General features: G+C 38.6%; 1 protein-coding gene across 1 annotated transcript in view; it reads right to left on the bottom strand.

Annotated features, from left to right (window-relative positions):
• Nucleotides 1-15,331, bottom strand: part of CDH13 (cadherin 13) — a 2,842,668-nt gene that overhangs the window by 122,445 nt on the left and 2,704,892 nt on the right. The window contains exon 12 of the mRNA XM_069638658.1: nucleotides 6,649-6,882. Within this exon, the coding sequence (XP_069494759.1) occupies nucleotides 6,649-6,882 (234 nt within the window). The remainder of the gene's footprint in view (nucleotides 1-6,648; nucleotides 6,883-15,331) is intronic.

Below are 15,331 nucleotides of genomic sequence, written 5' to 3'. Positions count from 1 at the left end.
AAATCAGTTCAATGAGAATATTCTCCTTCTGCAACACGAGAAACAGCCCACCGAACGTCAATGGCGTTCCAGCCCTTCCCCACTCACCTTGGCTAATTATAAAGGCCTTATTAAGCAATATAAGGGAGCCATTATAAAGGGGAAATTTGTGACTTACCATGACAGGATTTCTCAAGTCAAGTCTAGCTCCTTGGAGCTTTTTGCTATACTTAATGAATTTTAGTCCAAACCTTGTCTTATGCCTGGCCCTATTAAAAATGATGATTGGTGTCAATTGATTCACAACGCCTTTACCAACAAGGTCATTGCGCATCAAAATGACACTCATGTGTTAAGGAGCTCTCTTAATTGTAGAGATTCGCCCGTGTTTCCTGGAGAATTGGCTTTGTCAACTAGCACCAAGTTGCCCATCGTTGCTTTCTCTCCCTGTACTGAACCCTTTATCGCCCAGTTGGTCTTTCACATGAAACCCACCTCGTGTCGGGGGACGTTTGTTCATCTAGCCTATTTATTAAGTGCTTTGATGTATTGTACACCTGGGTTACAAAACTAGATAATCTCCCCTTATCTGAAGGCTCTGTTCCCCTTCTTCTCAAGGATGCCTGGATTTCCCCCCTCCTGAAGAAGGAGAATCTGGACATTTTTTGCCACAGATAGCTACCACCCTATAACTAATGTTCCATTCATCCCAAAGATTTTGGATAAGGCACCATATAAACAATTTCAGTTCTTTCTCAAGCAAAATGATATTTTGGGGACCCATCAGTCCGACTCCAGATCCCGTCACGTTACGGAGGTGGCTCTACTAGATCTCAAAGCCAACCTCCTTGATATTGTGGATCAAAGCCATTCAGTCATGCTGATGCTTTTGGGTCTTTCTTATGCTTTTGTTCTTGTGGACCACGCTCTTCTAGTTGAAAGACTTCAATCTGTAGTTGGCTGCTCTAGTTTTGCAACCTCGTGGATCTCTTCTTTCCTGGGGCCACGACAGGCCAGAGTTGTTAGTGGGGATGCCCATTCTGTGCCCTCTGCCATCACTTGGTGGGTGCCTCAAGGTTCTTGTATTTCCCCATCTCTTTTTAATGTCTATATTCTTCAATTTCTCGCACTGTTGGACAACCTGGGTGTCCAGTATACTAATTATGCCGATGACACTCAGGTTGTCATGAAACTCTCTGGACAATATGCCATGGACTCAGCTAATCTTAATAAGGTCTACGTTGCCATCCATGAGTGGATTGCTGCTAACTCGCTGGCTCTGAATGCCACCAAAACTGAGCTTCTCATTGTGGCATCAGCACCTAAACTTAAATCCTTTCCTTTGGAGTATCTTAGCTTCATCATTCGTAATGCTGTTATTCCGGTGGTTAAGAAAGTGAAGATTTTCGGTGTCACCTTCAATTATGTAGGTGAACTTAAAAGTGGAAAACACATTTGAGTACATGAGCCCCGACTTTACCTGTATCTGTAACCTCTTGATCTGCGCAAATCGATTCACTCTCCATAGCTGTAGATGGGACCGTTCTTCATTGTACAAGGGAAAGTGTTCTAATTGATCTCAGGCCAGGCCTGAACAATACAATTAGCCAGTAAAAACATGTGGTTACACCTCAGCAAAGTTGAATTGTGTCCTGGGTTTGATTGGAAGTGCTGCCTGCCTTAAATAGATCTAAACGGATGGTAAATACATGAGGTGTGTATGTGTGTTATGCCCATGACTGACCACGTCAAGTCGCAACCTTGGCACACTTTGTCCTCTAATATGGACTACCTGTGATTGTCACTGTGTGATGACCTGGCAAAGGTGACATCCCATAGTTATGAGATATAAACATCAATGGACTGTCCTAGTTGTGACTATGTGCCTTTCTAGGAGACAGTACTACTCTTGATGGATAAGCAACGTTGTGTTGTTTCTTCAGGGATAACCTATTGTCTGATAACAATGGGCAGATGCTAGTTCAATGTCCTCTTCTCCTCCACCCCTGTAGACTATTTTTAGCCTACCAAATCATAAAAACACAGAGGTCCCTGCGGGTGTAAGGGGGCTTATCAGGTGACATTGTTCTTCATGTGCTTAGACTTTGCATTCTGTCATCCGTGGATGAGCTTTTCAAAGTGTGAGTATTTTAGAGCATTATAAGCTAGACACACCATATCTTCTTTTTGACGTTCATTCTCACATGGAACCATTGCCAGCTGGACCGACAAGGCTGATTTTAACAATGGTGGTATTCTTACACATGGACATGTTCATAGTGCATGCTTTAATTCCCATGATTCAAGTTTATAGATGAGGCATCAAGAAATACTATCCTTTGAATGCCAGGAAGGATAGCTATCTTCAGAAATAGCAATTGATTTAAAAATGACACACAATTGGTGGATTTGGGTTTTTTACTACACGCCTTACCAGAGGCAGCATCTACACCATAAATGTCAAATCATATTTAAAACACCTAATGTTATACTACTACCATCATATGCACAATGAGGCCTCATGCATCCAGAGGTCATTCATATTTCTTTAGTCTCTTCCATGGGTGTGGAGCCCTTAATGCTGTCAATCCAGAGTGCAAAGAACAATTTATGTGATTATGGATAAGCATCCCACTGTGGTCTGCTGATGATAGAGCTCTTAGTCCCAAATAAATGGTTATGTTTACTAGCTTTTATTGCTCTGTTCACAAGTTACCACTGGTCTTGCTGAAAGAACATAATTAAGACTGGTGCCCTACAGTTTGTGCCAATGTCGGCCACAATCTTTGAATGCTGCTATGGGTGTGCTTAAGATACATTACGGTGGGGGCCAGGTTATAGAGTATGACACTTTGAAAGTCACAACCCAATAGCTCTACTCCAAATCATCTCAGATTGCCTCCTAAGTAACACAGGTAGTGTGTCAATTGGGTTGATTTATTCTCAGATTAATTAATATCCAGTGACATGACTGGGATAGGGCCACACTGCTGAAACAAATACGTCTTTTTGAGTGGTCACAAACATGGTGACTGCTGGAAAAAGAGGGTTACCTAGTCCATGATAATGTGGAGTGATAATGTGTTCTTTGCTAAGAACTGTTAGAACAGAGGAATATAATACTTGACTGTGGCCAAATGAAATAATTATGACACACCTTTGAAGACAATAAGTTGAGGTAATATGGCTATCAGTTAAGAATATATTGCCCATATTTACTCAAGAGTATAAATCACAAAACAAATATTACAACATCTAACATTGGACATAAAGAAATAGCTAATTGTTAAATGCCTGTTTCTTCACACTCCAGATGGTAAGGGAGTAATATATGGACCATGAGATGCACAGATAACTTCAGTAACTGTGTGCGAAGAAGCATAACGCATTAACATGGGTGATAAATCAAATGCAAAGTAATGTAGAGTACACAAGATGAAATAGGTGCAAAATTAACAGCTTACATGCTGAAAGGACATTTTATGTGTTACAGGGAGTTGAGAGTTACAGAAGAAGTTAAAGCATAACATCACGCTCAGGATCCCCCAGAATTGAAGTAGTGAAAAGGGTCATGTTAAGTTAGATGTCCAGTGATTTTATCACGTGTAAAAACATGGGGGGCACTATCCAACACTTTCCCCAGATATTCTAGTACTGGGGCTTGTTTGTATAATTTCTCCAGTCCTACAATATGCCGGGGACGGGGTTTAGTGCCTTTAAAAAAAATATCAATTCACGCTCAATGTTTTCAGCAGCGACAATATCACTGGTAAACGTTAAGTTCTATCCAAAGTGAGTTCCACATAGATCAGGCTATCATTGGTAGTAATTATTCATGCAATTGCCCTTTTAATAATTGATGTGCTTCCTCAAACTACCTTTTCTATCAATCAGCCAATAATTTCTCTTATTTCCTTCGGATACTTAATATGAGGTATTTTGAATTGTACTATTCTTTCCATCAGGAACCTATACAGGGAAAGGAGAACTAGGATTATCATGTCCGGTTTGGAACTATCGTTAGCATTATATGTCAGTCTAAGGTCATATAGGAATGTGGTATTGGATATTTCTCAAAAACATCCATTGAAAATTGCCACATTGCCTGATCAGATTTATCTCTTATTAGGTTGTGTGACGCTTTTGTTATTGCCAATATGACAGGAAGCATGACAGAAACATAATACCTGGCACTTTTACCAATGAGGCAAAAGGAGGATCTGAGTTATAATTGCCATCTGTGGAGAAGACAAGAGAGGGAGGGAGGGTAAAATTATCAAACATCAGATGGACGTAAAGTGGACATCCATCAATTGCAAATTCAAAGTGATTTGCTTCAAATTAGTTAATACAAACTTCTGAAAAGCACACACTTCCCCAGATGTGAAGTTTTGCATCAAAATTATAGTCCATGGTTTCGGTTGAATTTTGTAACATGAATAAGAGTATTTTAGTTATTTTTCCATGTAAATAAGTATCATCGAAGTTCATAAATCTTAGAATGCTACTAAAACCAACATGCAATTACTTTGACATGTAAAGGTCCCTCTTCACCATATGGAATTGCCACGTGATTATCTGATAATGTTATTGTGATGGGCAATGATCCTGAGGAGAATAATGCTACTATACAAAATACCTCAATGGCATTCTTGGATCCTTGAGTTGGTGTAAACAAATGAATCAGTGACTAAGCCATGCTTAAACATTGCTTGATTATGGAGTAGTCTCTGCCTCGAGAGAACTGCAAAAAAATATTAACTAAATTAAGCTGATGTTTCTAATATCGATCCTTGATGTGGGACAAATATAGCCTACCTGCCTGAAAACATATTTTAAATTGAGTTATTGTTACTTTCATAGGGTGATTTCATCCAATACACCCCATTGTCAACATCCATTTCCGCCTTTTAACTTACCTACCATTCATGTTCCTCTCCAATATTGTATTGTCCCATACTAATCCTTTTCTTAACCATAGACTGTAGCACTAATAAAAACCTTGTTCCTGCCCATTGTACTTGCAGTATTTGAGTTTTGTTAACATTAAGACATTGGCCAAATTTGACAAGTCAACCAATTGGTTGGTCATCCCGTTGCAGCCTCAGATTAGGTAGTTAAATCCAGTTACATTACTATTACTTAAGGCTTGGTGCAAGACAAGTTAGTGGAATTCCTTTTTTAGCTGAATCATTTAATTAAAGTGACTTAAGCACAGACAATCCCTTTGAGTTATACTGTGTTTAATTTGTGATGTTAATGTTAACTTTTTGGATTACAATTCTGTGAAACACTATTCTATACACTACCATAGTACCCCCACTAAACAATAGCCCATTTGCCTCCTTTCCCTAACTGTCACTGCTTTTTGTATGATCAGGTGCCTAAGTTCAATGGCTTATTCTAATAAAAGGCTTTAAGGTAGATGTGACTCACATGAGGGTGATGGCACAAGTGGGCAGATCTTCACAACATAACTTTATCCCACAAAGGTTGTACTGAAATACAACTCAAGGACTGATTTGACCAGTCTTTATCCCTCTTCCTTTTCTCTCGATATCACTCCAAGGTGATAGAGACACCATTAAGAGGTTTTTATATCCTTGAAAATAATTATATGAAACTAATTCAATTGACCCTTAGTACAATGACTCCATAGGTGACTCTTGATGCTCCTTGTGTTGTCCAACGTTTCTGTAAAGGGATAGAGTTTAGACATCCATGTCATTATTTCTTCCAGAAGGTGTTTTAAAACTGCTTCTGAAACATACCCACTTCTGTTGAATCAATAGCCAACTAAGGTCCTATATTTCAGCTGGTTTCCATTGAGGGTTTGAAAACTAAGTCATGTCAAAAGTCACAGGGGCTCATTTTGTAATTCCAGTGTATTGGAAATAGTGACATTAAGTGTGGTAGTTATTTTGTGAAGATAAATGGATGTATCACGTCCGCTAGCTTTTGAGATCCGCCTGCCACATCTGTCAGATTTACAACAAGCATGAGATTTTCTTGCTGGCAGTATGTCAATGAATTGCATTGGAGTCTGCCTGTTCTTCCACCTACTTATCATATTTAAATGCCTCCCACCATCCTTAATGATGGAAAGCCTTCACACTTTATGTGAAAAAGATTATTAGAAACAGGCATACAACCTGTAGCCACCAGGTTTTAGATGGTTTTCTTCCACTAAGTCTAAGAAATGATAACTATTGCCATAATATGTGTATATGAAAATACATTTATGTGTGCTTTGTTTGTACACGTTTGGTAAAAGTCAACTGGTTACATATATATGTATGTGTATATGGAAATGTGTATATGGTGGTAGAGGAGTGGGGTGTCTTAGATTGGAGGTGTGGACTAAACGGGAGAATGGGTGGCACATAAACAAATTGATGAATTCACATTGATCAAAAGTGCACAAAGTGCTCAAGTTTAAATGGGTGTCACACAAAATGGCAAATGATGTGGCATCCCTTCATGCAATATCCACTTTGAGGAAAATACTCCCACTGTCCTTCACAAACTGCTACACACTGAATTAAAGGGTTATTACGGGCAGATCATTGTAACTCACATATTCACAAAGACTCTTATGGTTAAATACATTGTTAGTTTGAAAAAACAAAACTTGTAAAGTTTTCCCTTAATTAATATAAGAGAACTTACTGTTGATCATGGTGATTTTCCATGCCTTGTCCGGTGGGGATTGCTTACTCAACTCAAATTTAAATGGATCTACATTAGGACGTAGATCCTTGTCAGATGCCCCCAAGATGACCACATTAAGATCTTTGGTGTCTTCACAGACTTTTGCCAGTGTTGGGAAAATGATGGGGGCATTGTCATTGACATCCTCTAGCGTGATGTGCAGCGTTCCCGTGCCAGTTGCAGGAGGTGTTCCTGTTGGGCAAATAGAAAGAAAAGCACATTATGAATGCTAATTCTTGCAAAAAAAGTAAAAAGCTTAAAATGACTGCTTTAGATATATTAATACAGGCGTACAGAACAATGTGTAGTTATGGAGAAAAAAGTGAATTAGAAATATCCATAGAACACCATCCGTAAAGATTTTGTGACACTGGAACAATTTTGGGCCATCGATATAGAGAAATACTAATAGTTGGGCAGTTACCCATACTAAAAGAAATTGATTTTTTGTTTATGTCTAACACAAGAGGACTCACACAATAAATAGAAAAACAACCTCGACTCTCCAAATAATAGGCTGTAAATAAATTTATATATATTCTGTGAAACATCTGTGTTAAAGGGATGTTATGGTTACGCTGCACTAATAAAAACCTATCAAATTCAGTGAAAACAATGAATTTGTGATATCATCTTTGATGTCCGGGTGTTACTCTTAGCAGTGCACGATGCTGGTGCGAGTTATGGTTGCTTAGCTTACCATAACTGGAGAATTTCTGGGGGTTTTCGGTTTTAATTGTACCCATAACGTCCCTTTAACAAAGTTTTTTCACATTGTTTAATTAGTACTACTTAACCGTAACATCATTTAACAAAGTTTTTTCCCTGAATTTCATCAGCTTTCATCAGTGCAACTTAACCATAAAGTCCCCTTAACAAAGCTTTTCACTGACTTTCATAGGTTTTTACCAAACGCCCCTTAATTTGCTACAAGATCCTTATAGCATACAAACCCTGATTGCACGAAAGTCTGCGGACACAGGTAGCATCAACAAAACCCAGAAACACAGGGGACAACAGAAAATGGTCTACCCTTCAACCAACAAAAAACATATACATACAACAACAGTACTTATCTTTACTGCACCCAGATATACTTTTTTGTATAATTTAACATTTCAAAATGTAAAAACTATGTTTTCATTTAGCAGAGAATATTATGGTATGCACCACGTTCAAACCATAAATGTAAACATCATATTATCAATTAATTACAATTCTTCATACAGACTGAGATAGACCAGCAGCTCATTGCGAAAACAACCTCTCACCAAATGGTAGGTACAGGTTATTTATTTCTCTATTACTACCGTTCATTATATAAACATTTCTTATAAGCAAATATCACCATTTTAAATTTCAACAGAAATTGCAAACCCGTGCAAACATTTCCAAAGAAGACATTAGTGATGATGAAATCTCTAATGGTAAACACAACTTCTTTCAATATAAGCAAATCATGTAATTTATACACAGCTCCTTGAATAATAATGTCTTCTTTTCTTATAGTACATACTTTGCATGAAGAAACTACACCATAAATTAATTATGGAGAATCCCAAAAATAAGCAAAATAATCCCAATCCCCAACTGTACACAATGAAATCCTGATCTTGTCGACAAAATTGAATGAACGTAGAAATGACTTTAAAGAACTTGTAAATTATGTTCAAAATCATGTTTTTTTTAAATGTTGATTATTACTGTCCTACTTGCACCTGCCCCCCTTGAGCCCAGCAATCACCCCAATCAAATTCACAAAATATAAATGAAAGATTGTTTAATGAAACATATCGTCCTCTCTCCCCAATGGTGACTTTCTAAAAATTCCAAATTACTATACATATTGTGTACATTATTCTGTGATAGATTCACTTTAAAAAAAAAAAAAAAAAGATCAATAGTCTTGACTATACGACTGTTCGGGGGATCCATTCACAAAAAGGTGTGACCGCAGACATCACGTTGTGTCCGGACATGTCCGGTATCATATGATGCACTTTGAATTAGTCTGTGGACAGCGTGCCCTTATGCAGACATCCATTCACTTGCGCCTGGTGTTTCAGATTCAATGGGTTCTGCGGACACCTGCCACCGCCACAGGCATCAACAGACGTCATAATGTGACCACACCCATGCCATATAACAACGTTTCCACGGACGGTTTGAAACTGCATTTTCGGCCACCGATCTAGGATGTTTCAAGTTGAAAGATTACCTACCCAGAACTCCAGGACCCATTCTTTGTTGATCTGTCAACTTTTTACAACATTTCAAGGCCTATTTTTGACTCGATATTCTGCGGACAGTTGCGCGGTCAATGGACAATTCCCCTGGAGGGACAACCCATTACTTTTAGTCATTCTCAATCTTGTTATCCAGCTGAGAGCACCTGGTTTTCAGCCCAGTTATCAGAAACGTGTTTCCTGCTCCAATGGCATCAGTCATGAACATCCCTCCTTCCCAGGAGCCACAACCACAACCACCAAATGGAAGGCCTGGACAGAGGAACAGGTGCAGTGATGTGAAGGAGGATGATGAGGAACAGGAAGATGAGGTAGAGGAAGTTCCTACCTCCAGCACCCAGAGAGAGTTATGGGTGTGGTGGTTTTTTAACACTGACTCCAGCTAAGCAGTGTGGGTTTGTATTCAGTCACTGACAACCTGGGCAGTCCTCCTTTGGGACCATCTCCATGAGCCATCACACTCAATCCAACTACCTGGGTGCTCTGAGAAAGGCTAGTACTTTCTCAGGGAGAAGTAGGTTATCATCCTCTACCTCATCTTCCTCAAATGCTCCTGCCACCACACTGGCTACTTGATGTTGACCCTTACCTCTTGAGGGTCACAGTTGTCTGTATCTACTGTGACACACCGCTCTGCAGGACAGAGCAGTTTCAGAGTGCATTTGAAGCTTTGATGAAGGATTTATCTATGTATCTGTGGTTGGTGCCCCTTAGACCCTTCACTCCCCCACAAATTAAACAAAATCCCCCAAAAATATAAATGCCAGAAATACTGAAAAAGAGGTTTCTTTTGGAAAAAAATGTCACAGTTAAAAAATAGAACAAAAAAAATCATAGCAACATTTGCAGCTTGCATAGTCTGCGGACAGTCCGATAGTCCGCAGACACTTGGAAAATTCCAGGCATGCGGTGGGGGATTTAAAATCAATTTACTTGCTTTTCATTCGAAAATAAGCTTTAAAAAAAAGTTGTGGTTTTTTTATACTGAACACATGTTCTTAGTGAACTTAATTATTTTTTCTAATTTACACAGAAGCTGCTTCTCTTTTTTTCTGTTTTTGCTTTTTATTTACTACAACCATTAAAACAAAGTCACTACTTATTTCACGTGATGATAAAAACTGCTTCAATGCATTTTGTATATTCAAAAGAAACACTTATTTCCAACATCAGTCAAATACACTCAATCTCCTCGAAAAATATTCACAATACCAAACTTGATTTTTTCATTGTGAAAATATGTCATTCCAATATCCTGAAAAAAAGCACATACTCTTTTTTCACATTGCGCCTTGATTTTCTGATTTGAGTACAACATACATATGAATGTTTCCACAATTGTATTTGTGTTATCCGAGAAAAATAAATATTAAAATGTGGAAAAAGTTCAGTTAGCTTTGCAAGTGTATCCTTCATGACAAACTGTAAGGAAATGTTGTTGACATAGCCCAAACTGTTGCCTCCACAGTGAACTCCAATGATGTCTGAATGCTTCAAAGTAACCATACTATTGCAAAATGGGAGCTTGTCAACCCACTTCATTCTTCGAAATCCATACCAGGAAACTTCAAATTCTTTAAATCCAAGATTCACAGGTAATCCACACTGCTCATAGTACACCTTCAACCAATTGTTCCATGCATTGCCCACCATCCAGACATTCAGCATCCTCAAAGCCATAGCCATAGCCATCTTCACTGCACACAACAAAGATAACTGTTTCTACCCAGTCTTTCTGTACACCACAACCACAAAACCTGATTGGCTAATCCCCCGATGTCCTGGAATATTCGCAGTCTCCTTTGCATGCCTGTCATCCTTAAAAGACCCAGACAGCATGTGCGATGTCTGCGGACAAGAGCCTTCTCAGCGGACGGCATGGCCAATTAACAGGGTGAAAAAAATTAAACTCAATGTAAATCATTTATTCGGCAATGCTGGCTCTTAAAAGAGCCTTTTTTCTGTCTGTCTTTAAAAACACCCTTTTCTTGCTTTTATGTACTATAGTAACACATGCTAAAACATACTCATGTGTTTCTTATAACTTCTACAGAAACTGCTCCAATTCTTTTTCAACGTTTTCTCATTTTTATATCATACTAACAAATGCTTTACTTTACACTCCACATCTTCACTTTTAATTTGTTCACACAAACTTAGTCAATGCATTTTGAACATTCAAAAGAGGAATCTGATTACCAATCAGTCAAATGCACTCCATCGCTTTGAAAAGTATTTACATCATCCAACTTGATATTTTCATTGTCAAAAATGGCATTCCTAAACCATATAGAAAAGCACATTCCCCTTGTTATGGCATTCTCCCTAGCTTTCCATTTAAAACAAGTTTGGATGTCTCCATATTTGTCTTTGATTAATTTCAGAAATATATTTCTTTGAAGTTACATTAGGCTCCTCAACATATCCTTCATGGTAAACTGCAAAGATACTGCAGTCACGGAGCCCAAACTGTTGCCTCCACAATGCACAATAATAATATCAGGATGTTTCAAAGAAAAGTAGTTCACGTAGGTCTCCCTCAGTCAGGCTTGGAACTTTTAAACAAAACACCTGCAGGGATTCCCTTCCTCAAGCTTAATTCACATCCTTAAGGATTTCCCTCCCCCTAACTTATAACACTTCCGGTCTCCCTCAGTCGGGCTCAGACTTTTTCCTAATGTCGAAGACTTTCGAATGTGCATGGCTTTTATTATAGTTTACAGCAGGACCACTTTTACTTTCCCTTCAGCTCACACTCTTGTGTTATTTTCCCCAGTGCCTCTTGGTCTGGGTAGTTCAATGTCATAAGCACAAATATTCAACATTCACGTTTTTACTCTCTCCATTTTTCCCCAGGCTTAATTTTGATCACTTTTCTTTTTCATAGTTCACTCACTTTATCGCTTCATAACAGAAACAGTAATTGTTTCACAGAGACTTTTGAGTGGGCTACTTCCTACCACTGGACGACTCCGCTACTCAGTATTGCTGATTTCACAGCTATCTGTATTTCAAAGTTCATCACGGGTCTGTCTTTCTTCACGTCTCATCCATACGTGTGCAGCCTTCGATTGAGTGATATGCTGTTGCAACTTCAATTATTTCCTTAACACACAATAGTCTTTAATGCCCTTGCCAACTCATAGGCTGTGTGTATTTCTTTCTTGTCTTTGCTCTTTTAATTCAAGAGTCAATTTTAATACCACAGGCTTGGCCTCACCTCCCCAATTCTGCCATTCACCTGGGATGGTTGCTTGCATGCTTCAAACACAATGCAGTCTTCTTGTCTGGGATTTGGCCTTCTTCACGTGTCTTTAGCAGCCTTTTGAAGGCAACCGCCTCCTGCAGGGAACTAGTATCCGGAAGGGTACCTGGTTACTGCCTTGCTCTGCCCAGGTTGGTACAATAATATCAACAAACAAATGAGCAAGGTCAGGTCGATCTCTGCTGAAGAGTAACCACTGCTACATCCTGAGTGGGTAACCCCTTGTGTGGGTGGTCACAGAATTCTCATGAAATGTTTCTTCTGCACAAAAGGTTGGTGTAGTAATACACTGGTATTTTTCAAAAACATAGGACATTCACATTTGAGGACATACATGGTGTAGTACCTAAGTACGAATGATCAAGTAGTCAATATTTGAGACATCTATTTGTACAGTTTTTTCATTCTCTATAGGTTCCTTGGGAAGGCAGCTTAGATAATTCAGTGGAATCATAGAAAGGTAGGGGGCCCATAGAGTGTGGGCACAATCACGAGTTGAACAACAAGATATAATACATGTCAACACAACAGTGTTTCGGCTATTTTGTGTGGAGCTAGGTGAGCTCTAATGGTGTAGGCCTTCATCAGGACAGGAGTGTCTTTACGAGTGGAGGGTCCTATGTGGTTGAATCCGAGGAGTTTAGTGGCTCAGATTAAGAGGTGGAAGGATCCACTTCTTTAGGATGCAGTCGTCATCTTGTCAACAGGTGTGGTCACGCCTATTGCCAGTGCATTCAGCTGCCAAGATCGTTGAAGCTGCAGTGTGTCGTCTCGGATGTCGAGGACGCAAGTGATTCGAGGTACTTCTAAACATGTGCAATATCAATATAGAACCGTTTCAAGCTTCTGTGGAGATGAATGGATTCGCAGTACCGAACCATATTTCAATGAAGACCGAATTGCCATAGCCAAAAATGGCCACGGGTATGAATTGATATGTGATTCCATTATGGCAAAGAAACCATTATAGAAAAAACTTCCCCAACAAACTTTCAACCAAATGTTACCTTTGCACAACCAAACAGACCAGTGTACATGGACATTCAGCTCAAAATCTAACGTATGCCATCAATCCTTCAAATCTTTATGACAATTCCTCAATCACTATGTGAAACTAAAAGACAAAAGTAGAAAAAAACTTTACAAACCATAGACTCTTGAGCAGTGCACATCAACACTGAACTGCAAGGACATTCATTAGCCTGCATTTCAGGAACTGCTTGCAAAAGCACCATCCACCACATGAAAATGTTAACAACACGCCATTCTGCTATTTGAAAGTTTGTACATGGACTGTACTATGCACAAACTCCTGCTCTATAATTGCAATATTTAAATGACATTCTCCTACATCGAACAGCTAAAGAACTCCTTTGAGAAATAGAGCACATACAAAGGAAATATTTTGGAACTGAAGTAACTTTAGAAAACATTAGCGAAAACCTCATGAACACCAACCTCCTTACAAACACATACACAAAAGAAATAGCTATGTTTCAAAACATGGCTGCTGAAATACCAGACCAAGTATGTGTCCGTTGTCACAGAACTTTTTATAAAAAGAGCTCATAAATAGTAGAAAAGGCCTACAAAATAGAAGACAATGAGTAATCCCAATGGTTCCAAATAGCTTTACATCTAACAACAGAAAGTAAATACAAAATAACTGACCCCTCAATAGTTTGCACATACTGCAATATAAAGCTTGACAATAAGCATATGCCATGACGTCCTACGCTATCACTAATAACTTAGAAATATTCCAACTTCCAAAGCTCTCTAAACAACCTAACTTGTATGAGAGCACTATAATCCAAACAGTACACCCATTTCAAGCTATAATACTCCTTCAACCAAAAACAGACAGTTTGCCTCCATCTGAGTTACTAAAAGGTGTTTGGGACACGGTAGTATATTTGCCATTAGATCTTAAAGAAAATGTAGAAACTCTAGGAGAACAATGGCCAATAGATCAATCTTACATTTTTCTAGTTAATGGTGTACATACAAAAGACAAAAGAAATTGGAAAAAAGTAGTTGATTTAATCTAAGTTAGACAAACAAAACCCAAATAATTCAAGATTCACCACAAACTGGTCAATTGGAAAATGTAGATCCTGTTACTGCAGCCAACATTTTAGACCAGTATACAATTCACCCACTGCACTCCAAATATACCGTTGAAGATGCATTAGAAACATATCAAATGGATCAAGCCAATGGATCCCAAATGAGCATATGTGAGAAAAGTGTAGAAGCATATTCTTTTCCCCTACTCTTTCCTATACGAAAAGGAGGAAGATTTGATGAAAGATCCACACAAATTACTGCATCAGAATATACCTCTTTACAAATGAATTCTGAAGACCCCATATTCAGACAAAATGTAGAATACATTTTCCACCTCGTATTTGAAAGTGAACTGGCAACTCTATATTATGGAGTTGCACACACATTCAAAACAGGCTCTAATCTTTAAACATGTATGCTACGTAACTGCTTCAAAAGATAAAAAACAAAGACTAAGTTTTGCAGTCAAGTATAACTAAGCTCTTGGAAAACATGTGTGGTACAAAAGAATACTGGTTCCGATCTCACGCTGAGATTTGTTGTATGCTAAGGATAATAGGCCCACCTTCATGATTTGTTACTTTAAGATGTGCAGAGTACTCAAGGGAGGACTTACACAACTTTGTATGCACTGCAAACTAAAATAAAGAGGGAATAGATATAAAAATACTAGGAGAACTCTGTTCTGTTGACCCTATCAATGTATTAAGGTACTTTCACCATTGCTTCAATGCCATGCTGAACTTCATCTGCAATAAAACTGCCCCTCCACTCAAAGAAGTGCAACACTTCTTTTGGAGGAAAGAATATCAATCTAGAGGAGCATCACACATCCACATGCTTTTGTGGTCAACAGATGCTGCCATGTTTAGCCAGGACAGTGATGCCACTGTTTTACAATGTATTCAAAAATACATTACCTGTGGCATCCCTTCTGAAACTGCACACAGTGACAGAGGTATACAAATCTTATGCTTTAAAACATAAGTGTGGCAAATAATGCCATGTCGATATAAAATAAAAGTAAATACTATACGAAATGTGGCTTTGGCTTCCCCCG

The sequence above is a fragment of the Ambystoma mexicanum genome, chromosome 1q, assembly GCF_040938575.1.
Source record: "Ambystoma mexicanum isolate Mex_15411 chromosome 1q, UKY_AmexF1_1, whole genome shotgun sequence".
Lineage (NCBI taxonomy): Eukaryota > Metazoa > Chordata > Amphibia > Caudata > Ambystomatidae > Ambystoma > Ambystoma mexicanum.
The sequence above is the reverse complement of the archived record's forward strand: the minus strand, read 5'-3'. Positions and strand labels throughout refer to the sequence as shown.